The following is a 27,735-nucleotide window of genomic DNA, read 5'->3' as shown; positions in this document are numbered from 1 at the left end:
GAAAGCGCAGCATTTCAGTGCAGAATACTTTCCAGGCTGGTTGTAATCCAATTTGCCTCTTCAGAAACTCGGACTTTAAATCTTAATGGATTGTTTGTGTCCTCACAAATCACAAAAGAACAAATGAGAGGAGGTTCGCAGGCCTGTAAAATTAAGTTATTGTGTAAGTGACAGCAGCTGGTCGTTAGTGGCCTAACTGTCATCTGAAACCACACAGCTGGCCTTGTTTTGAAGGACAAAAAGCATTATTGCTGTTTGGCTGACGTGTGCACGGGGACTATCAAACTCCTGTCGCTATGAAAAACTCCCATTTGCACAGCTGAGCACACTTTCCTATATACTCCCACGGTGGCTATACAAACAAAAGTTAGGCAAACAACCTTTGCGTAACGGTTTAATGTTGAAGTGCAGGAAGTCAAAGCATACGTGTCTCGTTTTAATTTGTAAATAGTGTTTTTAGTGGGTAAACTAATAAAACCCAGGAGTATAAAGACATGTTCGTATCTTAGTACAAACTGGTCACAGTTTGAAACCAGCTCTTGTCCTGAAATCATATTTGCCAAGATGGAGAAAGCCATGATTCGATCCCATTATTATTTAGAGAGGACCCCCCCCCCTGCAAATACCCCACAGGGAGAAAAAGGCACAATAAAATTCCAGTTAACAGCTTGTTGATAGATGGATTTATTTCTGCTGACATACAGTTGCAAATTTGACAGTGTAATTCCAATTAAAAATATCCCTGAAGTTCCAATCGCAACAACACGGACCAATGAGTAAATGAGTAAACTTTGAGTAATTAAAATAATAAATAGGTGTGTTTACAAGTCTGTTTATTGACCATGAAACATTTACATGCTACAGCAGATCATCAGGACGCTCAGCAACACAACGTCGATGCTTATCCTCTGGCAACAACTGCCAAAACAACAGCAGTGCATCACACATATAAATGATGATATTAGAGACTGACAACAAGACGAGAGCCGGGGTTTTTTTTTTTCTTTGTGTGGAGAAAGAAAGTAAAAGCCCTCCGTGGTTCAGATGCACTTGAGCAGGTAGGAGTTGCAGTTGGCTCCTCTTCCGCAGTCGCAGAGCTTCCCGATGCGCGGCCCAAACTTCATGGCACACCGGTCGCCCATCCCGCACTGCGGGAGAGGAGGAGGAGGAGGAGGAGGAGGAGGAGGGGACCGAGAAAACAGACAGAAAAATGATGGAGAAAATACTAGCACAGCCCTGCACATTCGTTCGTTTGCTCTGATTGATTGATTTCATTTTCTGTTAATTACCACGATCCATTTAACACAAGAGAACGGGAGGGAGAAGTTCATCATTCCAGCATTTTATAGTGGAACAATTAGATCCTGTTCATTGGCTCAAATTGGGGTTTCTCTGAGATTTATTGCCACTGAGGGGACAGGAGGATTGAAAGGCCCTTGCAGCTTTTTAGCTCCCCTCTCTCAGCTAAGAGGAGTGGGGCAGCAATTTCGATCAGTCGGTAATTGCACCGAGAGAAACATTCTCTTGTTATCTTTTAATTAGCGGCAGGTATCTTTTCCCCCGGCTGGTTTAATTAAACGGCGGTGGGCTGATGTATGAAATGTGCAGCCGACCATCGCAGGGAACAGAGTCAATTGCATGAATGTGGTGAGGGAAGTGGAGTTACCAGTGGGATGCTGCCCCGTTTCTCGGCGGAGGAAATCCGACGGTGCATCCTGCCCAGCAGACCCTCCAGCGCCTCTATCTGCTCGGCAACGAAAAGAATTCGTCCATTGACAGAAAACACAAGCATTAGGCCTGAGGACAACGGGTCGAATTGCAGCCACCTGTGCACGCCAACCTCCTGCACTTTAAAAAACCAAGCATTTTCCCGCACCGTATCACAGTATCACACATATACCCTGCATCTGCATGTGCTAATTCTTCTCATTTTCCCAGAAATTCAACCTGACACGCATTGATCTCTCCGGAACGTTTGCACCCCCCCACTAAAAGTCAAGCTGAAATTCTGCAGACTTGGACGTGGACTGGCTGCACCGCATGAGGGGCCGGGCAGAGTTTATGGGGTGAAAAAACCAAAAAAACAAAAATCGAGAAATACAAAGATTGTTGTCAGACAAGGTTCAGATTTGTGAACCTTTTAAAGCCCAATGGAGCCAAAATTCAGTTCGACTAACTTACGTGCCAAAGTTTGTACGTCTCTAAACTACAAAGATGCGGAAATGCAACCTCCGCGTGTGTCCTACTTGGCAGAACCGAAGAAATTGGGAATTATTTTATTTTGAAAAGCGCAAACAGAAGAAAAGCGGTCCCCAGCTTTTCCTCTGCGACGCAGCAGTCGGCCAGATACTGACTGTTATTAGGAACCAAATGCCACAATCCTGAACCTCTGATCTATGCTCAGGTATTTCCAGAGCTTAGGAGACGTGACCTTGTGGCCTCAAGGGTCTTTGACCCACGACTACTGACGTTCCTCACTGAGCCCTAAACCACCATCTGTGGAGGTCTTCGGATACTGACCAGGTCTGTGTCTGCGGCCGGTTCGGGTCTCTCCACTCCAAAGTCCTCCGCGGAGACTTCCTGGGACGCCTGGCCGTGACAGAGGACGGACAGCAGGCCGGCAAACAGCAGCCCGCGGAGCATCCCGGAGCTGTCCATGGTGCTGGTCCCTGTGGGGGAAGGAGGAGGAGGAGGAGGATTCTGGAGGTCCGGCAGGAGGCAGCAAGTCGGGACTGGAGGAGCAGAGGGTCGCGGCAGGTCCACAGGAGATTCTCCCTCCACCCACCGGCCTTTCTCCCCTCTTATATCGACTCACGTAGCTCCGCCCGAAAGGCCACGGCAGGATTAACGTGCGGGGGAGTTTTTGCGTGGGGGCAGGCAGGGATGGATGGATGGATGGATGGATGGATGGGTGGATGGATGGATGGATGGATGGGTGGATGGATGGATGGATGGATGGATGGGTGGATGGATGGATGGATGGATGGGGGTGCACGACAAACCCCACCGGCGCTCAGTTGGTTTATATGAACGGATCCAGCCGTTGGTCGCAGTCCAAAGGTCTACACGAAGTCCAGGAAAACCCTAAGTCTGAATGAGACCCGGCTCTCCGGCAACCACATGAAGGGCTTTCAAATCCCAGGAGTCCACAAACACGGGAGCCGCAGGAGCCGCAGACAGGTGAGAGGATTACCTGGTCACGTGACTCCTGCCAGGTAAAGCGACGGATGGTTTGAACGCTGTCTCTCTCGATTTTGGGTTTTTTGGTTGTTGTTGCTTTTTAATGAAGCAAATAGCGGTGATGAAACATTAAAAATCTCCTAAGCAACTGAATATTTAATTCTGCAATTTAAGCACTATTGATTTTTCCGTTTCAGTTTCAATGTGTGCAATTTTTTTTTTTTTTTTGGTTCAATAATTCGAGTACATTCACATATTCAAAGTAGTTAATTTAAGAAAACAAACAAGATCCATTCATATTTAGTTAAAAAAATAAAACCCAGAGTAAATTGGAGAAGGAGACATTAGAATTCAAAATGTGAAATCCAAACTTGAACATCCAAGGTAACCGAGGTTAAGCATTCGAGCCTGGGTTGATCAATGCATCCATTGGAAATCTGCTTTAATCCACTCGTTAATGGGCAAGTAAACGGATTACACTGAGCTGGGCTGATCACCCGGTCACCTGGTCTACGGTCCGGTAAGAGTGAACTCCTACCGAGCTGTGAAACGTTTGTGTCTAAAACCGCCAGTTAGAAACATCCACCTGTAGGCCCCAGACTGAGACCCACGAAAAAGGATCCAGGTGCTGAGGTCTCTCTGATCTGGTCCAGCGTCGTCGACGCCTGGGTCTACGTAATCTGATTAGAGGGCAAACCGGCTAGAAAAACTATGTCAGGTCCTCCATCACGTGGAACTGGTCCAGAAGAGGGGACCAGAAATTCTGGTCTTAAGACCTTGATTGTTTTGGTTTTATAGTCGTGTGTCGTCAGATCGCCTCCATGTTTCTATGTGTCAAGTCCTTAACACACAGAGAACTGTGCGATTATTCGACTAATCAATAGGTTTGACAGTTAGTTTCTTCAATAATCGATCGATTGTATAAAAGGATATAAAATGTCTTGTCAGCGCAGAAAATTAATGTATTCTAATGTCTTGTTTACTAACTGTCCTGTTGAGTTTAGTGTCACAGGAAACTCATGAAAATAACAAATATTCGCATTTGAGAAGCTGGAACAAGAGAAATTTTTGGCAATTTTCCTTTAAAAAAAACAACTTAAACGATTACTGAGTTATCAAACATGTTGCCGATTCATTTCCTATCAATCAACTAATTGATTAATGAACAATTATTTCAGCTCTGGAGTACTGGCTGGTCTCCTGGTGCCTTTGGGGGAAAAAAATAAAATAAAAACCACCCATTGGACCGTATAGTGGGGGTCAGCGGGCAACGGGGGGCCCCAGTGGCCCCCAGGAGGTCAATCCGGCCACGCTGGAGGCCGCGGACTCGGTTCTCCCCACTGACCGCAAGTCGCGGTAGCCTCGACGCGACCTGCAGACCCGAGTCTCTGCAGTCGACGCACCTCGTCGGGAGAAACGGGGCGAAACGAGAGGGTCACCGCAGCGACCACCGGCGTCGACGGGAAAAATCACATTCCCACAAATCCCGGGCACAGTCTCGATAGACGGGCACGTTACCGGAGTCTTTTTAAACAAGTGAAACGATTTAAAATCCAATGCCGGGTGTTGTGAGGACCTGGACCTCACAGGTAGAACCCCGCAGTGCTTTAACTTGCGCCAGGTTACCTTTGAATTTAACGCACATTCGTTCGGAGTTTCACGTCTAACGGAATTTTTTTTTTTTTTGACATTCTGGTCTCGATCCTTCTGCCTGTTCATCCGAGCCCGTCAGTGACTCAACACGACGTCTCTACAAACTCACCATTTGCACAGTATAAGACACCGGAGGCTCGGATTTATTGGGATGTTACGGGGAGTTTGTTTGTTTTTCTATCCGGAAACGCTCCGCACTGATCTGAAATAAGAAATTCAAAGAAAAAAGGGCGAGTGTGTCTGCAGACATCTGCAGGTGAAGGTGGCTCATTATGTCCAGCCAGCGAAAAAAGAATGAGAGCGTCGTTTCCGTGCGTTGTTCTTCTGCTTCCTCACGCTCCGCCCTGGTGGAGCTGTAACACTCCGTTACCCGTTAACACCGTTAATAACGCTGCCGGTCCCTGTGGCGAGGAAGACACTGTTCATCAGTTTCGCACCCTCAGCGTATTGATTTACATTATGGCCAGAGGTGCGTGCGTGCGTGTGTGTGAGGGGGGTGCCCCCTGCGTGTTTAAATGAGGGAGAGAAACACGTTGCTGTTTTCCTGAGGAAGATGAGACGTCGTGCATCTTTGGGTTAATTGGTTTGGTTATTTGGCTCCAGTCGGGACCAAACTGGCCCCGCGACACGACAACACGCCCCAGCGGTGGGAGGCGCAGGTGTGATTAAGATCATCCAAAATGGCTGCGTCCCATGCAGGTGTTCCAGCTGTGGTTACGTGTCTGCTTAACACATTCCATTATCTTCCTATTTTAGACATAGGACTTGTTTAGACACGTATACGGGGATTTATTTTGCGATGGGTCGAACTCCCTCAGCCTCGCGTAAAGTTTGAGCCACGCTGTGGCCCCCGCTGTGGCCCCCGCTGCCAGGCCCCCGGCGTTTGGAACAGAGATGCGCGGGGAAGAACCTGGCGCACGGTCCGTGACTCCTTGACTAAACTGTCTCTGCTTTCTTCATATGGACACTTGTGTCTTGAGTTTCTCTGCTCTTAGCTTGGTCGAGCCTTCATACATTGTCAGCGGGTTTTTAGTGTTGTTTTGTTTGTTATATTGTGTGTAACCACATTAAAAGACGCGGGGATTTACCAGCGTGAGGGTCTAATCAGATATCACAGCCTCTGCTGCTTCAATTTTGACTGTTCTTGTTTTGTTTTATTAGTGTCTCAGACACTATGGGAGTGAATAACTAAATCACTGGACCCCCCCTTTTGAATAATGCGATGGAAAAGGGTGAGCTGGCGGTTGACTTGGCTTCAGCTGTCCATGTATGAACCGGATCTGCTTCGCTCCCACCCCTGCTGGTGCAAAAGCACCGGGACTGCTCTAAAATGTCTACGTCTGACCACTACATTCACCCGCAGTCCCGCCTGAGGGCATTTACCTCGAGCGGAGGTGCGCGGCCTCCGTGCACCCGACGGAGCAAGAGACGTCCGGAAGACTGCGAGAAACGGCCCGAAAGCCCGGTCTCAGCCCAGGGCCACGGGGGACCACGGGGGACAGTAGTACCCCCGTGGTCTGGACGCAGGTTTCAGGACTAGGTCGTCCAAGGTTTACAATTTCAGGGTCACCAGCCAGAATGTTAAATAATTCACACACTGCTACAAAAAACAAACAACCCCCCCCCCCAAAAAAAAAAAAAACCAACCCAAACTGAGAATGAGTGACAGGATGAGGACGGAGGACGTTGTAGCATCAAGTTGTCCTGTAAAGAGGTTTCCAGACCCACATGGTTCGTTTCAGATGCCTGACTGGCCCGTCTCTATTTTTCTGTCCTTTCAGGTGTGACTTTCGACCCCCAACCCCCCCACACTGGGCCCCGGCTTGAGCGCCCGCTCGCGGGCCTCTGCCCGCAGCGGACAGCAGGGGGCGCTGCGCCTGCAGCGTGGCCGCCCGGGGGCTGCTGGGCTCCGCTTCCTGAAACGCATACCTCAGGATTACGGAGAACACACCCAGTGACATCAGTGAGGCTTGAAGAAGAAGAAGGAGAAGAAGAAGAAAAGCCTCGACTCAAATCTGTGCAGAGGAAGAACAAGAGGGCCGAAAGGTCCTTCTCGGGTTTTCTGACGGTTTCGAGTGGTTTCGAGCTCCGGAAAGTTTGGGGACCGAAGCGTCCAGACCGCGCGTAAACTTTTTCCCGAAGCTGACCGCGGAGCGCAGAGGGACGCGAGGATGTCAACTTCAGACGAGACGGACGGGCTCCGGCCGCGATATGGCTGTAAGTCGAGACTCTTTTCTGCTCACCTTGAGATGCCAGGCGAGGGGGCTTCCCCTGACGCTGCGCGGGGGGGGGCAAAGCTCCGGGTCCGAGCTCTGGCCCCCCCGAAAACCTCGGGTTTCGGGTGCGTTCGCTTTACCTGTAGGAAAGCGCGCAGAGTCGGATCGGGTTTTTATTTCTGACAGCATGGCCAGAGCCCAGTTCTGACTTCCGCGTTTTTACCCCAGCGCATCGCGGAGAGGGGAAGTAGGGAGGCCCGCTTCTCGAGTTCCCTCAACTCTCTCCACTCGCCCAAGTGCGTAGAAACGTGCCATTGCGCCAAATGTTAGAGCGGGACTGAATAAATAACCTGATTCTCTTTTACTACCCAACATCCACCGCCCCCCCCACACAAAACAAATCAATTTCTAAAACGTTTCGAGGCAGAGTTTGAGGGAAACGTGTGAGTGAGTCCTTCGTGTCTCATCTGGGAAGCACAGCTAAACTTTACACTCCTTTTATCCATCAAGTCTGGAAAACGGCAGACGGATCCCAGTTTTCTTTCTTTTTTTTTTTTGAATATTTGTCAAGTGGCGACACAAACCGAGGAGCTGGCGCCATGGACAACATCGCCGAAGGGTTCACTGCGACTCGGTCCCCGGTTCTGCCCGAAATCAGGATTTACCTGCTCCTGACGTCGCCCGCGATCCCACACAGGCGAAAATCCCCCGCCTGAGATGTGACAGGAGGCTCCATAGGGGCCTCTCTGTATTGCGCGCCCTCATCCTGCCCCCCCCACCACCCCCACCCCTTTCATAATTTTGGAAAAAAAAACAAACAGCTTCTTTTGGGAAACTTTGTTCTGCAGGCGGAATCACGGCTCCAATCTGTGTAACGTCCCAGGAATGGCCCCATAGCCCCCCCCCCGCATTGTTTTTTTGTTTTCAGCGTATGAATAACTGTGCCATTTACAGACAAAGGCAAAGGCCACATCATCCAGGCCCCACGGGCCCTGAATCAGATAGAGCTCATGTGTTAACCGGCCACACAGACGACTGATGAATGAGGCTGGCTCCCTTCTGTAAAGCACCTCAGTGGCCTGGAGCTCTGGAGCTGACGGAAACTTTTCCCCCAGTTACACAATAACAATGTACACACGGCCGTTGAGTGTGAGATAACATGACGTTCATCAGTGGTTCCTTCTGCCCTGTTGGTGTAAATTCAGTGAGGTGCAGAGTTCCCCTCTGACACCTGCATCTGTTGCCGTCGCCTTTCTAAAAAGATTTATTTTTTTTTGCCGCTTTGTGAAAGTTTCTTTCCGGGCTCTTTCTGTCTCCAGCTGTCCTGGATGGCGTGGAGCGGCTCACGGCGGAGGAGATGGACGAGAGGCGGCAGCAGAACATGGCCTACGAGTACCTGTGCCACCTGGAGGAGGCCAAAAGGTAAGAGGCCGGAGCCGAGCACCTGCGGACCGACTGCGGGTTCGCGGAGTGGGAGTCCGCCAGGGCTCAGGGCAGACCGGCTCCCGCACTGGGGCTCAGCATTTCTTCACGGGATGTTCATGGATGTCGTCCTTCCACAGAAGTGTGTAGTGTAGAAAGTAATGTTGAATGCTCTGCTGTCACATAGGACAAAGAGGAGAAGGAAATCCTTGCAGTTCAAGAAGCGGAAACCATGAATTTTTATCATTTTTGCTTGAAAAATAACTTTATTTTACATATTACAGTTATAAAAATTGTAGCAGGTTTAAATTCCCGTCAGTTGACTGATTGATGAATCAGGAAATCGCTTTGACTCAGGCCGTCACGCAGTTTTCTTAAATGATCACAGTTGACGTCCAAATCTGGCCACCAGCCCGTTCAGACTCGCCTTTGCCCTCCTTCTACGCTTCCTGTCGATGTCACGCGTAGGAGGCTCCAGAATCGAACCTGGCTTCTTCCCTTGATGCCGGTGAAATGGAAGACATCCAAACTGAAGCGGGCGTCGACTGTCTGCTCAGATTGGTCGTCGCGTTTTGCTTTTTCTTTCATCTGGTAATTCCTTATTGGCACCATACACTGACCCACATACACTGTGTTTGTCGACGGTATTATAAAATTCGGCGTTTCCTCCAAACTTTACGTTCATTTAGTCACGAGCAGGCGGCCGCAGCAATTTCTGGCCTCATCTTTCCTCATAAACAACGATTCCCAGTGAGCACCGGGCAGCGAGGTACACGGATTTTACATCCTGGAGAAAGGAGGCGCTGGTATTGGCGCGTCCCCAGTAAATGAAATTTCGCACAGTCTGAAAATCGACTATATTCGTCTTATATGTCTTTACTGTGCTGTTCAGCGCAGTGAACGTCGGTTTGATTATTTAATCCAAACACGACTGGGTATCAAACCCCAAAGCCTTTTTCGACGGTGACCGTAATGTGTCTGTAGCCTAGAATGTCTCAGCTCAGATTTTTCAGTGTTGTTTACTTCTTCTTACTTGATCTGGTATTTCCTAAGTGTCATGTCATAATTTTGCCAGTTGTAGAGATCATTTATTCAGGCAGAGCCCTTGTCTGGCTGCTTGTGTTTAGACACCATTTAACATTTGGGAACTTTGGCTTCGTTTATGAATCAAGTCAATAGTTGTTGTTTTTTTTTAAAGAAAATAGCTCAGGTATCGTACTGGCCTTAGTGTTGAAAACTTTCAAATAACATCCAGCCCCAGCTCTCAAAGTCCAAGAGGTCAGCTGGATAAAAGAAAATATTATCTGAAACTAAAAACAAGGCCTAGTTCCTTTTTCTTTTCTTTCTTCTGTTCTGCACAAGACGAAGTGATATCAGCATCTGGACATGATGTATGGAGACATCTGTAAAGTAACAGTAACTGGATGGTTTATCAGATTAAACGTTCAGCAGGTTACGACTGTTTGCCGAGTTCAGATCAAAGCGCAGTTCGTTGAGGAGCAAACAAAAGAGGTTCACGGAACTTCATGTTCAGCGCACACTTCTTATATGCAATCATTTCTTAGCAGGTGAGGTCTGCTGCATGACGCTCACACTCACACTGTTGTGTGTGTGTGTGTGTGTGTGTGTGTGTGTGTGTGTGTGTTTGAGCGCCTCTGGAGTCCACCTCACCGCGGGCTCACTGATTCAAAAGAGGAAGGATTGTGCGAGGCAGGAAGTGACTCAGTCCCCTGTTGATTTTAGTATCTCCGGCTGTTGCCACAGAAACCCGCGGTCGTCATGGCAACAGGTTCCGGTGCGAGCGCCGGAGCCCGCGCTGCTTGCCAGGGTGTGCGCTCTGCTAGAGGTTGTTTGTCGCCCCTCGTCCCTCACCTGCTCTGTGCGTATCGTCCGTCTGTGGCGTTCAGGAAAATTCCTGGGGAGATTTTTGTGTTTCGTCGGTACACCTCAGCCCCCCCCCCACCCGACACTCGCACCTGTGCCCCCCCCACCCGACACTCGCACCTCAGTCTGTGCTGCCCCCTTTTACGCCGCACGGTGCTTCTCCAGAAACTTTGGAGACCGTGTCCTTGAATTGCTTTTTCTTCCCACGGCGTGTGTAAGTCAGGAGAGTTCCCGCCAAAATAAGAGCAAAAAAAGTATTTTTCCAGTCAACGAAAAGCAAGAGCTGCTCCACTTTACTCCACGTCCCTCGTGACGCCATTGCATCCATCCTAAAGGAAAAAAAAAATCGAAATACGACTCACACGAGTCGCCCCCAGTGTTGGGGCGGGATTTGCTCTAAGGTAACCGGCCCGTCGAGGTGGAAGAGTTTGTGTTTGCAGTCTGCGGCGTGCTCATTCATCAAACGCCGTCTTTTACCCGGGCCGGTGAGATGGGACACACTTGAATGGTTCGCTTTGCTCTGCTGAAAGAAAAGTAAATGTGTCGTGGAATTATGTTTTGACAGTTCCGGATTTAGTTAAGGTCCTTCAGCTCTCAGCTAAAGGAAAATAAAATCGCTTGTTGATATTTTTGTAGCAAAGTGTTTTACCTTTGAGACTGAACGTTCTTTCCTAACCTTTGAAACAGGAGTTGACAAAACAGGCTCACCGCAAGGTCCATGTAGAGGTTTCTAAATGGAGCTGTTCTGCTCTGGAGCTTTTGTCCATATCACATGGTCTTCCTCAGCCCAGTTACCATGAAATGTGGTGTTCAAATCCACATTTTCCTCCCCACTTCAAGGAGTTCTCGTTCGTGTTCCCATAGAAGCTAAGACAGTTAATTTTTGACCTTGTTAATAACAGCCGACAAAACCGTCTCACTAGGGGCTTTTGAACTTTGTACGCGCCGCAGTTTAGGGCTCAATATTGGCCCTGGTCTCCGGGCTCGAATGCGCTTCGCATGGTAATGCGTTTCAACTCAACTGAGTGCCCGATGAATCATCAAGGGCCGCTGCATCAAACAACAGTGGTTTAAGAGTCTTCGCTGCAGCTCAGAAGCTAAACGCGAAAAAAATCAAACTGGAGACGTGCAGGACGGGAGCATCGCTATACACAACATTTAGCGTAAAACCACACATGTTTAGGAAAGGCTCAGGTTTAAAGATGAACCATGGGATTTTGGCCATTGACAACTGCATCATCTGCCTAAAAATCACCATTAAACACGATTGGTCTTCTTTTTTCCGGCAGCTCGGCTCTTTCGCCAGCTCTCTCCCATTCGACAAAGAGCAAAAGTTGGCGGCTGCTTAGCCACTGGCTAATGGCCACTGAGAAGAGGAGCCACCGTATCTTATGTCTTAATAGACTGCTGCTTGATCATCCCCTTAATTAAGCCTTCGGATTTCCCTCAGTTGAACCGTGTACCCTGCCAACCCTGTCATTGATCCAGGATTTACTTCCTCTGTTTTGACTTGTTGACGCGTCACCAAATCCACCCAAAACAGAAACCCTCAGCATTAACACACTGCGAGCCTCCCGATTGGCTGCTGAGGTCCCGCGTTGTCTCTGGCGGGTGCCTGTTGTTTGTCCCATCGGGCAGAGTTTCAGGTGGACCGAGCTCCACGTGGGGAACGCTTGAGCTTGCAGGGGAGCACCGGGGGGGGGGGATGTTGGGAGTGTTTGTTGGAATGATGGGAATGCCTCAGGGGTGTACCTGTGTGCCTTGTGGGGTTGGCTGCAGGAACGCATTGTGGCTCTGTCACTGCTATAACAGGTGCGTGTTGGAGCGTAGAGGGCCATTACGGACTCTGGTACAAGTGTGATCGCCAATCTGCCCCGCGCTCTCACAGCACAGAGATGCAAACTACGTTATCGCCCTTATTTTCATGTTCCGAGGCTCGTGCGACGTGCTGTGCACACCGTGAGGCCGTATTTGAATGCCCAGTGGACCTGTTCATCTCTGTTGGCTTTTCAAAGAGGGAGACATTCAGTGCTAGCCTGTGGTTGCTGTAACTCAATTCGGCGGAAGGTTATTTTCGTTTCCCGTGAATCTATCGACAGTCTCTTTCCAATATTTGAATACTCATTGAATCTCTCAACGTCCAAAAAACAGTTACAAAATACCCATCAAGAACTCTTAGAGCCCAATGTGGCACCTTTCAAAATACTCGTTTCATCCAACCAACCATCCAGAACTCGAACATATAGTTAGAGAGAGGCGTAGAACCAGTCCTCCCATTTCACACGCTGGACACAATAATTGTTTCGGCGTCTTTACCTGACAAATGACTGAAATGAGTTACTGATTTGCACGAATGTATTCGTTTCTTCAAACATCTGCATCTTGAGCTTTCTCTCTGTCTCGCGCTCACTCCTTCTCTCGCTCCGTCAGTCTCCCTGGGAATGCAGTTGGACATGTTTTTCTGTACGATAAGTCTGTTTATTGATCCGTGCATGGTGCTAACTGAACATTCCTCCCCGTCGCATCAGCGCACTACGAACCATTTCGGTTATTAATAACTTTTGAAGTCCGGATGCCAGGACTGCTGCGGTGCCTCTGTGGCACGTCGTCTGGATTAGCCTCGCCCCCGCGTTTCTTGTCACCCTGCGCTCCGTGCAGTGAAGTAAAGCTGGTTGTAAATAACTCACTCGGTAGTTTTTTTTTATTTTATTTTTTTTTTGTGCGAGTGATGTAGTTATTTTTGGGCGTAGATGAAAGGTTTTGTCTCTACAGGGGAACCAGATTCCTCCCTGATTTGACAGCAGGGTGAAAGTGGAGGAGAAGAGATGTGTAATTGTATAGTATGTGTGTTTAGGGGAGGTGCCGTTGATATTAAACTCTTATATATTGTCAGATATTTGTTTTTTCAGTTGTACCTTTTTTGTAATTTATGAATATTTAAATCTTTTTTTTTTTTTTTTTTTTACAGCTTGTAAACAAACAGTTTTATCAGACTTGTTGGGAAGAACGAAAACACTAAATGTCCGTTAGATTTACTGTCACTTCCTAGTTCAACTGTAACACACATTTCAGGTGCATTCGCTTTCGGTTTCAAGCGCTACTAAGGTTGAAAGGGGGTATTTGTGTCCGACCTGTGTGATCGTCCGACCTCGTCTGTCTTGCGTTGCTGCCTTACTGGACCTACTGGTTCTAGGGATCTCACCACCTTTCCAGAATCTCAGCAGATAACTTGGTGCTTAACTTGAGCCCAACTGTGAAAATAAGACCCGGGCTGCAAAGACACGGATTTTCTTTCAAAGTCTGTCGAGTCCCGACAGAGTTGTCCTTGCAATTGTGTTTGATGTGGTGGTCAAACAAGGTGTTGTTTGAGAACTTTGCCCTCATTGGGTACTTGACTCAAATCGAGAAATGTCTGAGGAACTAGTTAACAGGATCCAGAATCTGACCGGATCTTCGATTCCAGTTTTTGTCGCTTGACAGCTTCAGAGACTCGGCGCTACGGACGCGTTTCGTGCAGGTCCAAAAAACCGTTCTGGGCCGCAACGCCCAGACCTGATATGTGTTCAGTGGCAGGTTTTAGTGCATCAAGCTGTTGTAGAGACTTTTCCGCCTCAGAGAGAAAAATGAGAGGAAAGACTGACTACTTCTAACTTTAGTAGTCAAATATGAAGACGGACTTGAATCGGAGTGAATACAATAGACCCTTTTTATCATAAACCTGAGTGGAAAATGTAGCTCACCAAAAATTTAAATCAGCACAAGAATTTGTAACATGTAGAGCAAATGTGGTCAGAAAAAGCCACTGAAGAAAGAAAAAAAAACACACACACACTAGTAAAAATACTTAAATAAATACTAATGACCCACTCCGGTTAAATTAGTTTAAAAAACAAGTCCACAGTCCTCCAGCAACACAAATAGCGCTGGACTGATTCTGATCTTGCTTTTTATATCTGATGGACTTCAGCATTAAAATATTTGCCTTTTGAAACAATTTCTTTGGAACTCGTGCGTGTGTCCTCTGTTTCTCCTCCTCCTCCTCCTCTGTCCTGCAGCAGTAATTCTGCAGGAGATGTCGTTTAGACAGCGCCGAACAATGTGAGGTACTGTAATAACTGCTCCAGACCGGCGGGATTTACCGCAGGGTGTCAGCGCGCTGCGCCTACTGTAAATGTGATGAATGATAAGGAGAGTGGGCCTCGGAGTCTACAGTGTCATCCTCCCTCCCTTTCCAGTTACCTGAACTCCTCAGATAGCTTTTATTTGCCACATCACTGATGATCTTCTAGCTGCACCCCCCCCCAACCTCGCTGTGGTGAGAAAAAGTGCAGAGCAGTGCCTTTTTTTTTTTTTTTTCTGACAGGGAGGTTCACATTCAGGTCTATTTACAGCACACAGAGATCTGTAGGAGTTGGAATGGTGTCTAATTAGTGTTTTGTGTGAATTATTTAAATGACAGGGTTCCCTCGAACCTTGAAATTTCATGAAAGTTTAAGGATTTGAGAAAAATGATGGTCTTTTGAAAATGAATGGTTTGAAAGTACTTGACCCTTTCAACCAAATTACCAGGATGTGCCGCGCCTCCCTCTTGGAGCGCCGCGCGGGTTTAGCACCAATGTTGTTTTGCAATAACGGATTTCACCAGGATTTTATTATTTGAACAGATCAGGTTACACTGACGGGCTGGTTATGACCCAACATTGAGGCTTTCTCCAAATTCAGATCTTTGCCTGTTCCAATAAACAACCTTGAAAGTGGCCGAGTTTGGAACCCAGGCCAGAATTAAATCTCAGCAAACCAAATTAGACGGCAGAAATTTTCAGACAAAATCAGATAAAACAGAAGTCTTTATTTCTGTCCCAGCCAGCCTTGTCCCAAACGTAATGGAGGGTCCCAGTTATTTCCCTTTTCTGTTTTAGAGCAATACCTTGAAATTTTGGGAAACGAGCTCCTTCGTTTTCTTACTGGGAGTCAGACGGGACGCGTGTTGATGCCAGATGTGAACGGGGCCAAAGGCTCACTAATCAACGCATCGTATCTCAGAAGTTATGGTTCGGCCAAAACTTATTTACGCTTTTACCGTTTTTGCCTCTTTACATTTGGTCCCTTATCACTTAGACATATTCTGGGGGTTTTTTTTTTGTTTTTTTTTGACTGTAAACTCCAAAGAGTTCTTCTCTTTTTGGAGGCTTGTGTCCAAAAAAAAGGCGGTACTTGCCAGGGGGGTTAACACGTTTTAAAATACCCTTCAGCGGTGAATCGTTAAGCTCTGCATCGTCCTCGGTGACAGCGCAGTTTACCTGTGGTTCATCAGGTTTCCTCCTCACTGCCTCTGACTGACTGACAGCACAGGTGGTGTTTTATTAACTCTGTGCTTGGAGGCAACGTCATGATCAGGTTTTTTTTTGTTTTGTTTTGTTTTTTTTCCCTTCTTGCTCCTTCCATCTTGATGTAACAGACAATCCATTCTGATTAGGTCACCGTAACACCCGCGGGTGTCTGTCTGTCTGTCCGTCTGTTTGTGTGACAGCCAGGCCCGGCAGCAAAGATACGCCGCCTCTGACAAATGTACCCTTGTTTTGAGCGAAGCTAGTCTGCACTGGCTGAATTACAAAAAGATCCACTTTCTAAAGGGGGTTTCAATCTTTATTTATTTATTTATTTATTTTGTCAAAGTAAGTGACACTAAAGAATGATCAGAATTTAGCCTGAGATGAGACTGTGGTTGTAGGGACAAATGGCACAAATAGCAAAGCGCTGGGGTTATTAGGTTACATCATTGACAGGCGACAGTGAGGTAATATATGGCTCTTGTTTTGTGTGTCTTTTGTGGGTGTGGGTGTGGGTGTGTGTGTGTGTGTGTACTGCGGACAGATACAAAAAGAAAAAAACACTGTAGTGTGCAGACTTTCTGCATCATCATGTATTAATAACCGTAGTTTCACCAGGCCACTTCTCATGTTGGGCTGTGCAACATCTCGGTGTTTTAATCTTCCCTCTAAAGAAGCTGTTTGTGTAAGAAAAGAAGACTTTGACAGAGCGAGATAATCCATCACATTAAACCGAAAGATAATCCTCCTTTTATTTTCAATCCATCTTGCACGGTCGAGTGTTATCTTGTCAGGGCTGCTTTGGCTTATGCTCTTACTTCGTTGCTTCCTGTCTGCCATCCAACACCCACAAAAATAAAACGACGTTTCCCAGAACTATTACCGGTCGCTTTTTTTTTTTTTTTTTTTAATTTATTTAGTTTTTTTGGTGCACGTTTTTAGCTGGGCAGCAGCTTTTTGTATGTTTTTAAAGTGGTGCAAAATATATACATTAAAAAAAAAAAGCATTATTCACTTTATGACGGGGGGGGAGAATGGAAACTACACACGGGCAGAAGTGAGAAGCTTACAACTCTAAATAAATATTCTCACTTTGAAATGGACGATTGCCATGGTTGGGTCACAAAAGTTTTTTTTTTTTTTTTTATGGTGTAAATCAGTCACATCACTGCCACTTCAGTTTATAGCTTAACCAAAGCTCCATCTCCTCACTCCTGCCCTTCACTGTAAGACCTGCCCAGTTCCTCCAAGAGCTCTGGCCATTTGCCTGTAATTTCCTGTTTTTTAAACAGTTTCAAAACTCTCTTGTGTACGGCTGCTGCTGCAATGGCTATTATGTAATGTCAGGCCTTGACATTGTGTTGCTACGGGCAGAACAATGGCACAAGAGTGATGCGTTCAACACTTTTCGTAGTGATACGATCTGTCCTCAGGTGACTGATCCTGATGGCTGCGCTGACCTATTGGCTCCCTGTAAACAGCTTCTTGCTGGTTTCATCCAAATTTAGAAAAAAAAAACCTTTAACATTTGTTGGTCCATCTCGTTTTACTCTATTTTATTTAGAGCTGAAACAATTAGTCAGTAATTGATTAAATGATTGACAGAAAAAAAAAAAAAATCCCCAGATCCCCTGCTTCCAGCTTCAGTTCTGGTTCCAGATGTGAATATTTACCACTTTTCTTTGTCCTTTTCCGAAAATAAACTGAATATCTTTGGGTTTTTCACCGTTGGTTAAACCAAACAACAGGTCATGGAAATTTTTTCTATTATTTTCTGACATTTTATGGACCAAAAACAATCGATTATGAAAATTGTCGAACGTTGCAAACCAAATTTTGTTCTTTAAATGAGCAGAAGGAAAATGAGCAGTCAGAGCCGCTGGTAATCACCACGACAGGAAAAGAGAAGAGCTCAGGCTGCCTCTTCGAAAAAAATTGTGAGAGAGAAGGCAGATGAACTTTATAGTGACCATGATGGGAAGTTTAGGAACAAGGTTGATGAATATAAGAGGTTAAAGAGGGAAGCATGTAGCATCTAAAAAAAGTTACTGTGAAAAGTAGAAAGCATCATTTTGCTGTGAATGTGCCTTTGAGATCCAAGTCTACACTGTCCAACGCTGTATTTTGGTTGCTGTGTTACCTGCCGTTGTTTTCTGGGAGGCTCCGAGGCGCCTCCCAGAAAACAGGCGTGAGTCACACAGCCTGGCAGTCAACGGTTGAGAATGAGGGAATGAAAGGGGCGACGGAAAGGGAGAGGGATCAGTGCTCCATAAAGGCCCTGCAGGAGCTGTCCTGGTCCCGCCCCTCCTCCGCCGCCTCTCACCTGGCTGCCTGTGAAACCCGAGACCGCAAGTTACTCTTCCAGTTTGGATCTCCGTCACGGCCCATGAAAAGTCTTTGAGTCGTACTCGGCGTTGAGGCCCGTCGGTGATAGAGAGCTGGGCTGAGGCAGCAGTTTCATCTGGCGCACCCCCACCCCCGCCGAAGAGTGGGGACAGTGAGGGCTGTCATGCTGCCGGTCAGATAATTCTCCTCAGTAGGAGGCCTCCAGCATTTGGGTCAAAGGTGATAACCACTAAAAGTGCTGAGCTTTTTATTACAGCACCGACATTTAACTTACTTATTTCTGCATCATGTTTATTGAAGCAGTAAAGTCCACTTTTAAGTCCTGTTCATCATCAGTAGCTTTTGAAACCCCGAATCCAAAGATATCAAATTTTCAATCATATAAAACCGACAAAAGCAGCGGAAGACTGTTGGGCCTTTTTAATCGATAGATGGCTTAAGCCAGTGGTTCTTGACCTTTTGAACCCGTGGACCCATAAAATTCAACAATATGGACTGGTGTCACAGTGTGTACATGCCTGTGGGTTGTGACCCCTTCAACCAAAGAGTGAATTTGGTTTGATTTGTTTTTTTTTGTTTTTTTTCCCTTGTGTTGTTTAAATAATGTTTAAAGGTCTAAAGAAGTAATGATATAACAATACTTACATACATGAAGTGACAATCACAGTGCTAAACTTGTCCAGTAAAAGGCACCCAGGTGGGGGATCCCAAACTTAATCCATTAATCAATTGTCTAAATTGGTTTTTAATTATTTTCTGGCAGTCAGCTAATCGGTACTCAGCTGATTTTTCCCACCATCTACTAAATCTCTTACTGCCTATAGTCACAAATTTAGAATATCGAGATGTTTTCATGCGCAAAGACTGAAGGAGGCAGACAAAAGGTGAATATCGTAGTTTTTCTCGTGAGCAACATGCGCGAAGAAGGTGAGCTCGGCGTGACAACCTGTGATTTTTCAATGGCAGCATACACCCCCCCGGCCTTGTGGAAAATCCACACCATGGTTGATCACTTGCCCCCGCTGCAACACACCGAGCATGGTGGATTTCTCACAGAGACGTGACGGGTACAGTGTCGGTCCAGCTGATATCAGGCTGTTTTTTGTGCCAGTGGCGAGGGGACGAGGTCAGTTGGTGCATAGATTCCAGTGTTGCAGCAAAGCATGTAATGGACAACTTGGCTCTCACTCATCTTTTTTTTTTTTGTGTTCCCTCCTGTCATTTTCCTCCTCGTTTTCTTCCATTCCTCCCTTTGTGCTTTGCCCTTGTGAGACGACCCTGTGTTCACGAAACGCCGGTTTCTTCCGCTGGGTTGTAAAGAGAAAGCTGCATTCCTCTAACTTTCAGAGCCTCTCTTCCTGGTTGAACGCACAAACTTTTATAAAAACCCCGGTTCAGCATCACGATGGAAGAGGTGGGTAGTTCGAAAGTAACAGAGGAGGGTATCTGCACCTTGACATAGTGCTGCTGCCAGATGAGACTCCCCACACATGATTTTGCCTTTTCAGCATGTTCTGTAAACGTGCAGCACTTCCTTCTCTTTCGTTTTCAAACAAACAAGGACGCACAACTGCATTTATAATGCCGGGGACAATACACAACTGTTTAATGTCCTTTTGGTCAGACTTGCATTATTGAGTACATTTACATTTATTTTGGAGGGGGGGGTGTTTGTGCCTTTCCTACCTTGCTTTAAGGTTTAAGGCATGAGGCTCTTCACCAGACAGTTCACCTTGTAAAACTGACAGAAAGGCAGTGAAATATATCCAAATGTGGGTTGGACCGACTCCTCGTCTTGACTAAACACTCATTTTCATTATCTATGAATCGGCTGATCATTTTGTCGTTAAATGGATTCTGCAAAATGTCTGACAAACAACCCAGGAGGTGTTCGACTGACAGTCGTGATACAGAGCAAAGCAGTGAGTCCTCAGATTTTTCTGTCAGTCAACATATCACTTGATCAGCTCCTTGTCTCGGGACTAGTAACTGACTAATAACCATCTTTTCCAGTGACTTGAACACAGCACTTCCTGCAGGTTTCATCACGGTAAAAGAGGCCGGGAAAACGGAGGAACAATGTTCATTCCGATTTTAAACGCCGCAGGGCTTTTAAATTACGCCACTGCCGGTCGCGTCGCTGCTTCAAACTGTGTGTTGCTGCCCAAAAAAACAAGTGCATGACAAAGCAAAAGCCCGGGCGTTTTTTTTTCCCGGTTAAGCTAAGGCCAGCTATTCTCCTAATGTGAATAAAATGCTGACTTTACAGTGTCCATATTCAAAGCATTCCACTAAGCATGTGCAAACTGGCGTTGTTTTAAGTGACTGTGTGTGTATTTAACTACATGGGACGCGCTGCACGTCGACATTTTAGTAATTTAAAAGCTGGATAATCATCATGACGGCCACACTTTGTCAGGTTTAGGTGCTGGGTGATCAGGCACGGGAGTTAGAGGCTCAACAGACACAATGCACGCTCTCATCGCCTCTTTATAGCTCTGACCTAACTTTTCTAAACAATGAGTCATTGAAACCTCTTAGGCCACTCCCTGAGAGGGACAGGAGAACAGAACCTCTTAGCTTTACAATAACAAGGCCTGCAGTTTGTTAGTGTAAGTGTCATATAATCTAGCTGTTATTAAATATTAACTGTGTTGGAAGCACTGTGACTGTGGCTCAGAGCAAAACCAGGGAAAGGGGAAATATGTTGTAGTATGTAACTCAAATCCAAAGTTTCTGCAATTCCACGGACAAAGCTTTATCAACGGACCCCACCCCCCCCGCCATCATCCCTGCAAAGCCACGCAGGAGCTGCAGGACAAGCCACGGTAGCCGAGCTGTTGTATACGCGGATTTAAATTGCGCAGGAGAACACAGGATGTAGGAGTCAGCGTGTCTTCCTGAAGAGACAGTGGTCAGGAGCGGAGCTCTTCCTATGAGATGGACCTCTGAACTTCAGCTTCCTGCCGGCACACGGGATCTGAGAAGGGATGAGATAATGATTCCCGGTGTGTCCGCGTATGCCCGTGGTGTCGAATCCTTTGATTTCCGTGAATAAAAAAAACCAAACAAAAACAAAACAACGTTTGCGTTTATAGCCAAGACGCGCTATTGTTCCAGAGACAGGAGGTAAATGAAATGTCTAGCTAGAGGCCAATTACGCGCCCTTGTTAGTTTGGTCTGCAGTCCTAACACAAGCTAAGCTATTGTTCTCCTAATCACAAACATTTTTTATTTCCGCGTCGCTTTATTTAACCAAATGATCAACGGCCTCTGTTACTGAATGACACCTCGCATGTTCACAAATAACCATATCACTTAAGTCCCAGTAATAAGTCGAGCTTTTTATTGATATACGACCAGGCTATGAGCCACACTGTATCAGCACCATGGGATGAATGGGGAAAATAGCCCACTGTTACAACTTGGGAATGTTCACACACTTTTCAAAGATTGACATCCCCCTTTAGCACCGTAGTCACAGCAGATAATTAGAAATGTAGCTTGAACTGGGTGTTTTTACCAAAGTGTCTAGGCTGCACAGTTCCCTATTTTAATGGCTTCGTTGATTCCGTTGATGCATTTTATGTACGGTCAACATGCTGGCGATGTTGGCCTTGCAGCCATTTTGGCAGCGGTTTGGGGACATTTTTGTAGTTCTTTTTGTTTAGTTGGGTTGGTTGTTTAAAAACTGATAATATTAGAAAGTGTTAATATTTATAATTTAGGGGCCTTTGGTCTTGGCTAGCTGTGGTTAAATATGTTTAACTCCACTGCATTTCGTCTCAGGAGGGCAGTTTTTTCATATCGTAATCGTCAGACATTTCCAGGATCTTCTTCGTCATTAAATACAAATCTTGCGATCACCACTACGAAGGTGATCGCAAGATTTGTATTTAATGGCGTGGACGTAGCATTAGCATTCACATAGCTTGTCCCAGAGGATACTCTTGCACCTTCCCATCTCTCAGCTGACTTGTTATTTGTCTAGAGTCATTCTGGAGATTCCAGACAATGCTTTCATATTTGTGGCTATTGATTCTTTCAGACATGCCTGTGAATGTCATAATCACAACTTGAATTTTCTTTTGGCTGCTCTCCAATGTTGTTGGAATCCAGGCGGAATCGACGTTTGTAAAATCCCTTTCATAGCCGCTGTCCTCACTGGTGAGGCGGAGGGTGTGTCAGTGTTTGTGCAAGCCTGGAAAAAGGTGCGTAGCCCTGATAAAAGAGCCACTAGCTGGCAGTCTTTATGGAGCCTTTCACTGCTCCAGCGTCGAGTGAAAGCAGGGGCTTGTTCCTGGCTGGCAGGCCCAGGCACCGCTCCATGGGTCGGTCACCTTGGCCTCAATAGCAGGCCTGTCTGGAGACCCCATGTCACGACTTCCTGGGAGGGAAGTTGTTTCAGCTGGCTCTGCGAGTGGGGGTCGGAGTGTCTTTCCAAGAGGAATACGCTCCAAGCCCCAGTGTCTTAACAGGAATTAAAAAGTTGGGAAATCCCTGAAAATGAGGCTCTATTTCAGGATTAGGACTCAGGTTTGGTGTTAAGATTAGTTTGTATTTGACTGAATGCAGTCGGCGAAGGTCCCCACTCCAGGAAGGCAAATGTCTGTTTGTGTGTATGAGGGGAGGGGGTCTGTCTGTAGGAGGAAAGCAATCTTTTAATCTTTCTCAGGATGTAGTTAACGTTGTTGTTGCTTGACAAAGACCTTAGTTACTGAAGAATGGGAGTGTTTTCCTTAGCAGATGAAAAGAGAGACTGTTTGCCTTTTCCAAAAGGCCACGTTTGACCTCGCTGTCTGCCCTCACACTGTGAAATTCCTCACAGCCAATGATAAACTCAAGGTTTTCGTAATCGCAGCTGATATGCGAAGGCCTTAATAAAGCAGGGCAGTTTGTTCCTTGTCTGGTGGTGGGGAGGGGGTCTAACTACAGTCTAATAAGAAAAGTCATGTGTAATGTAAATAAAGAAGTTATTTGCTTACCCCCCCCCCCACAGCATTGTACTTAAAGTCGCTTGTGGAATTGAAAACTCTTCTTTTGCAGTGACCCCTGACCCAGTTGTCTAAATCTGTGTTGTTTTTCTGGATGTAATTAGATATAACTGGGCCTCGATATCATCCCGTTGATGGAAAATCCCCCCCCCCCTCAAAATCCCGGACCTTTTGTAGGAAGTCAGCAAGCGATGCGGAAGCGGGTGAGGTGCACTGAAAAGAAAGTTACCACCTCTCCCCTGAAACGAACTCCAAACAGATCCATATCTAACAGAGCCGAACACGTTTTATTTTCAGGGACAAAAATGGACCGGCCTTGTCCGTAGTTACTGAGCCGGGATGATACGAGGTGGTAGAATCCAGTCCGCCGGGCCTGTCCCAGTATGGGAGCTCAGCGTGTCGCCTCCGTGGCCCGGGGCTGACATGGACACACAGCAGGAATGTGACTCCACAGTATGACCGAAAAAGAAATGAAATGTCACGCACGAGGAATGCTGGGAACTCTGCGTTCGGGGCCAGAGGTTACCGGGCCCAGGTGGTTGTTGCCGTGGAGCTGCGGGGCATTATGGGTGCAAAATAATGCTGTAACGTTGTTGTGTCATATGGATAAACACGGGAAGAAACACATAGAAAACATGAAGGCGAGTCGTACTATACAGCACTTAAATGCATTCCCTACCTGTGATATAGTTCTGTGGGAACCATATACACCGGTTATATCCTTTCTCCTGTCAGGGTGAACACAAGTTTAATCTCTGATAAGACCTGATAAGGAACCATCCTCCTTCGGGGCTCCTTATTTACTGCAACTGCAGATGAACCAGTGAGTGCGTCAGCGTGAATTCAAGTGGTGCTAATACTGCTGTTTGTCCTTTGCTTCCTAAAGCTTCACAGCAGAGAAGAGCCGCTTGCTTTCCTCCGTTCAGCACCGGTTTGAATCTTGTTTTAAAGTATGACTGCCACGATTTCAGCCATGGCCTAACCGGTAACTTGTGATATACGTGACGTTTTTAACAGTGAGTAGTCAATCGCTCCATAGCCGCCCCAGCTGCCCCCGTAATATTTTCCAGTTACTCACCAGCATTTTTTGAACTGATAAAAATCGAAGTGATATCGTTGCGGCTCTCAGATCATTCGCAGGGCGAAAAGTAAAGTAAATTTGGCACGAGCGTGGCCCCACAGGAAAATCCCGTCTTTTCCTAAATCAAAGGGGCTTTTCCTCTGAGAGCTGTATCCTGCCAGAAAAGTCAGGTTATTACCAGAGTCATTAGGATTCAAATGAACACAACACTTTCTTGCAGGAGACTCTAGCTCACTTTCTGTCCACTTTTCTCTCAGTTAATTCTGGAATAATAATCTGTGGGTCTGATCAAGAAGAGGGATTTAGAAAGCTTCTTAAACTGGATACTGTTAAGCTGAAGACAAATCCCTAAGCTGCGTATCTGAAGTGTGAATGTGTATGTCTTCTTTGTGTTTACCGTGTTACGTGATGCATGTCTGCTCTGCTCCCCTTGCAGGTGGATGGAGGCCTGTCTGGACGAGGAGCTGCCTCCCACCACAGAGCTGGAGGAGGGGCTGAGGAACGGCGTCTACCTGGCCAAACTGGGCAACTTCTTCGCCCCGCACACCGTCTCCCTCAAGAAGATCTATGACCGCGAGCAAACGCGTTACAAGGTGAAAGCGTGATTTGATCCTGCGTCACTAGAGCCAGGCGCTGAAAACGTCGGTCAGAGGTTTGGTTCTGCCGACCGCTTTACAGTTGCACGGCTTTCTTCTTCACGTAGTGTGCTCTGGGGGAGGAAAAAAAAAAAATCCGTGGCTAAGGAGATCAAATAAGAAAGATTGTAAATTATGTCAATAACATCACCCGCTCGTTGTCTGACCCTGTAAAGTCAACAGGGTGTGAGACTAATCCTCCAGTGGAGACAACGTCCACGGCTAAAAGTATAGCAACCCAGCCTTGAAGTGTGGCTGATCGCCTGACGCTCGTGCTCTGGGAACCCTGACCGACCACACCGGTATCTGCTGCGATATTTTGCTCTGGACCAGAGTGTTGGACTTTTTAGCCCAGTCCTTTTAATCTCTCTGTTGGCAGGGCCAAGGCTGCAAGAGCGAGAAACGAAGATAAAATCACGATAAAGCCTCGATGACGCAACAAATACGACCAGAATCACCCATTTTAAAACCACGTAATAAGGAAAGAATGCGAAAATCATAACGGTAGAACACGTGGGTGCTAAGACGTTTGAAGGGATAGGTCGCTATGAAACGACATGTAGTACTATTTCAGCCATCTTTTTGACTGGGTATGGTAACAAAGACATCATTTAATAGCTTTTGCAAAAGCAGGAAGTGTCAATCAAATGCTCTAAAGTGTACACACAACATACCAAAGTGTTTTGAAGCCAAAATGGGACTTAGCCCTGGAACCAGAGTCCTTTTGTTTAGTCACAAAACACTTTTCGGCCTTTTATGGAGCCGTAAGAAGATTTTAAACAGAGCTTAAAAACTTTTGGATTTCCATCATTTTGTACTGAAGCGTAACTATGAGAGATCTGTGGGTCTACAAACCTGCGTTGAGTCTCTACTGACACGTTATTCTTCCAGGTCCAGTGTGTCACAGTCGGTATGTGTTTCCCCTGCTTTGTGCTATAAACTGGCTGAGGCACTCGGCCGGACGGGGCCTCGTTTTACAGCTCCTGTTGTCAGTGGGACTGAGACTGGATTTGGAGTCTTTAAGGTGGGAGCCGAGCAACACGTTTGATGCGTCCTGACATTTGGTTTCTCTCTCACAGGCGACAGGTCTCCATTTCAGACACACAGACAACGTCATCCAGTGGCTCAACGCCATGGCAGAGAAGGGGCTGCCAAAGGTGAGCGCGGCTCGCGCGCACACACACACACACACACACACACACACACACACACACACACACACACGCGTGCACCGATACTGTCGCTCACATGCAAATGTGCCACGAGTTAAAATTAGGGTCAGACCAGTGGTGAGCTTCATTTTATTGAATATCAGGTACAGGTTTCTCCCTGAACGGTCTGTAAAACCTGTTTAAGAGAATTCTGTTCCTTCCTGAGAAATATCGTGGCCCGGTTTATGTAACAGTAGCGCTGAACAGTATTCAAAGCTCAGTACCAACGTCAGCTTGCAGAGACTTGAATTTTGCTCGAGAGAAAGTTTCAGTGAGTTGTTGTCACATGGTAACAGCTCTCCCTTTGTAGTGCAATCAAAAAAAAGTAATATTTAATAGCTCTAATATTTGCAATGCTGAATTTGATTGGCTATGCTGTTGAAAAAACGAACCTGAAAATTGCATAAACACTAGATATCGACATTTTGAACCTAACATTTATTTGTTAGTAAACCAGAAATGCTGCTCAACAGCCAGCTCTAAGAGTCTCTCTCTGAGAAGGAGTTTTTATTGTTTTTGGTGGGTTTTTTTTTTTTTCTTTTTTCTTTTTTTTTTTTTCTTGACAAAACAATAAATGGCAAGAAACACTGATCCCAGTGATGGATTGCTTTACCTCAAACAAGCTTCCCACTCAGTGCAAGTCGATTTTCACGCTGTGGTGAAACGGGCTGAAGCCGGTGGCCCCCCCGAAGTTAGGAAATCTGTTTAAAAACGTTGTGTGCTTTGGAGAAAGGTCGGTAGGTTTGTAAACTGCATGTTTTGTAGTTAGTATTTTTAAAATGGTCCTTTTTTTAAAAAGACGACTCACCCTAAAAGAAGTAAACAGTGGCTTATTATAGTGGATGTGCTTTTCTGAGAATTTTCCACCCGGTCTACTCTGGGGAAACTCTGAATACTTGTCCCTACGTTAGCATGAAAAAAAAAAAAAAAATTGGAGTAACACCCCAAAATATCACCAGTTGGCAGCTTCGGCAGAAAATATCAGTAGCTGCCTTCAAATGTTCCATTTCAGTTGTGCCACATAGACAATACCAGGGTGTGTGAATATACATTTACGTTGTGTAATGCCCCATCTGAGCTAATATCCTGAATCACTCCTGCACACAAGCTGCGGCACGCTGGCGTTCTATCGTGGACCTGCTGAGGGTGCTGCTCTGATGGATTCTTTTTTTTTTGTTTGTTTCAGATCTTCTACCCTGAAACCACAGACATATATGACAGAAAGAACATGCCGCGCTGCATCTACTGTATACATGCACTCAGGTACCCTCTCTGTTTGTCTGTGTCTGATTATACGATCGGGCCTCAGGCCGTGTGGCTCCGTAGCAGGAAGTTAAATACGGTGAGACCACTGCTCGGATTCCTCTTCTGCTGGTTTTACTTAACAGACTGAAATCCATTAAGCACAGATCTCGTAGGGGGCAAACGAGCAGATCATGTATTTTAAATGTTTGTTGTAGAAATCGCACGAAATGCTCATTCATAAACGACTCGGGCGTGTGAAATTGAAATTTTTTTAATGAGGTGAACAGTGCAGTTTTTCAGCAGAGAGGCATTCAGTGGTACAAGGTATGGAGCGGTTTGTTTTAGTAGAGCATTCCACCTCAGGTAAAATGGATGCAGGGGCCGTCGGAGTCAGGAAGTCAGCCAGCAGGGCAGAGCGGAGGCATGGTGTTAGTGTTTCCGTGCTATGCCCATTCTCCAAACAAAAAGCAGGAACACCCAGATGCCACAGTGCCGCCCCAGAAGCACGCTCTCTAACCGTTTCAATTAGGACAGTTGT

The 27,735-nt window shown here is 46.4% G+C and overlaps 2 protein-coding genes across 4 annotated transcripts in view; one reads left to right on the top strand and one right to left on the bottom strand.

The window, feature by feature from the left end:
• Positions 1-702: 702 nt before the first annotated feature.
• cartl (cocaine- and amphetamine-regulated transcript-like) lies at positions 703-7,773 on the bottom strand. 3 transcript variants are annotated; one of them, XM_040139421.1, is made up of 4 exons: positions 7,715-7,773; positions 2,521-3,208; positions 1,667-1,744; positions 703-1,148 (listed from the first exon to the last, which is right to left on the bottom strand). In XM_040139421.1, the coding sequence occupies exons 2-4, from the start codon at positions 2,656-2,658 to the stop codon at positions 1,041-1,043; spliced, it is 324 nt and encodes a 107-aa protein (XP_039995355.1). In that variant the 5' UTR covers positions 2,659-3,208; positions 7,715-7,773; the 3' UTR covers positions 703-1,040. The 3 variants fall into 3 exon arrangements, with proteins under 3 accessions (XP_039995355.1, XP_039995364.1, XP_039995347.1); XM_040139430.1 differs by lacking the exon at positions 7,715-7,773 and adding an exon at positions 7,634-7,672; XM_040139413.1 differs by lacking the exon at positions 7,715-7,773 and having other exon boundaries at positions 2,521-3,343.
• Positions 7,005-27,735, top strand: part of iqgap1 (IQ motif containing GTPase activating protein 1) — a 43,679-nt gene continuing 22,948 nt past the window's right edge. The window contains exons 1-5 of the mRNA XM_040139400.1: positions 7,005-7,050; positions 8,369-8,471; positions 24,543-24,699; positions 25,821-25,898; positions 27,139-27,215. Of these exons, the coding sequence (XP_039995334.1) occupies positions 7,005-7,050; positions 8,369-8,471; positions 24,543-24,699; positions 25,821-25,898; positions 27,139-27,215 (461 nt within the window). The remainder of the gene's footprint in view (positions 7,051-8,368; positions 8,472-24,542; positions 24,700-25,820; positions 25,899-27,138; positions 27,216-27,735) is intronic.

The sequence above is a fragment of the Xiphias gladius genome, chromosome 1, assembly GCF_016859285.1.
Source record: "Xiphias gladius isolate SHS-SW01 ecotype Sanya breed wild chromosome 1, ASM1685928v1, whole genome shotgun sequence".
NCBI classification, from domain to species: domain Eukaryota; kingdom Metazoa; phylum Chordata; class Actinopteri; order Istiophoriformes; family Xiphiidae; genus Xiphias; species Xiphias gladius.
The sequence above is the reverse complement of the archived record's forward strand: the minus strand, read 5'-3'. Positions and strand labels throughout refer to the sequence as shown.

Coding starts and splice junctions, on each gene's coding strand:
- cartl (XM_040139421.1), bottom strand. CDS start 2,658: ATGGACAGCTCCGGGATGCTCCGCGGGCTGCTGTTTGCCGGCCTGCTG. Junction 1,745..2,520: donor CGGCCGCAGACACAGACCTG/GTCAGTATCCGA, acceptor GTTGCCGAGCAG/ATAGAGGCGCTGGAGGGTCT. Junction 1,149..1,666: donor AACGGGGCAGCATCCCACTG/GTAACTCCACTT, acceptor CCTCTCCCGCAG/TGCGGGATGGGCGACCGGTG.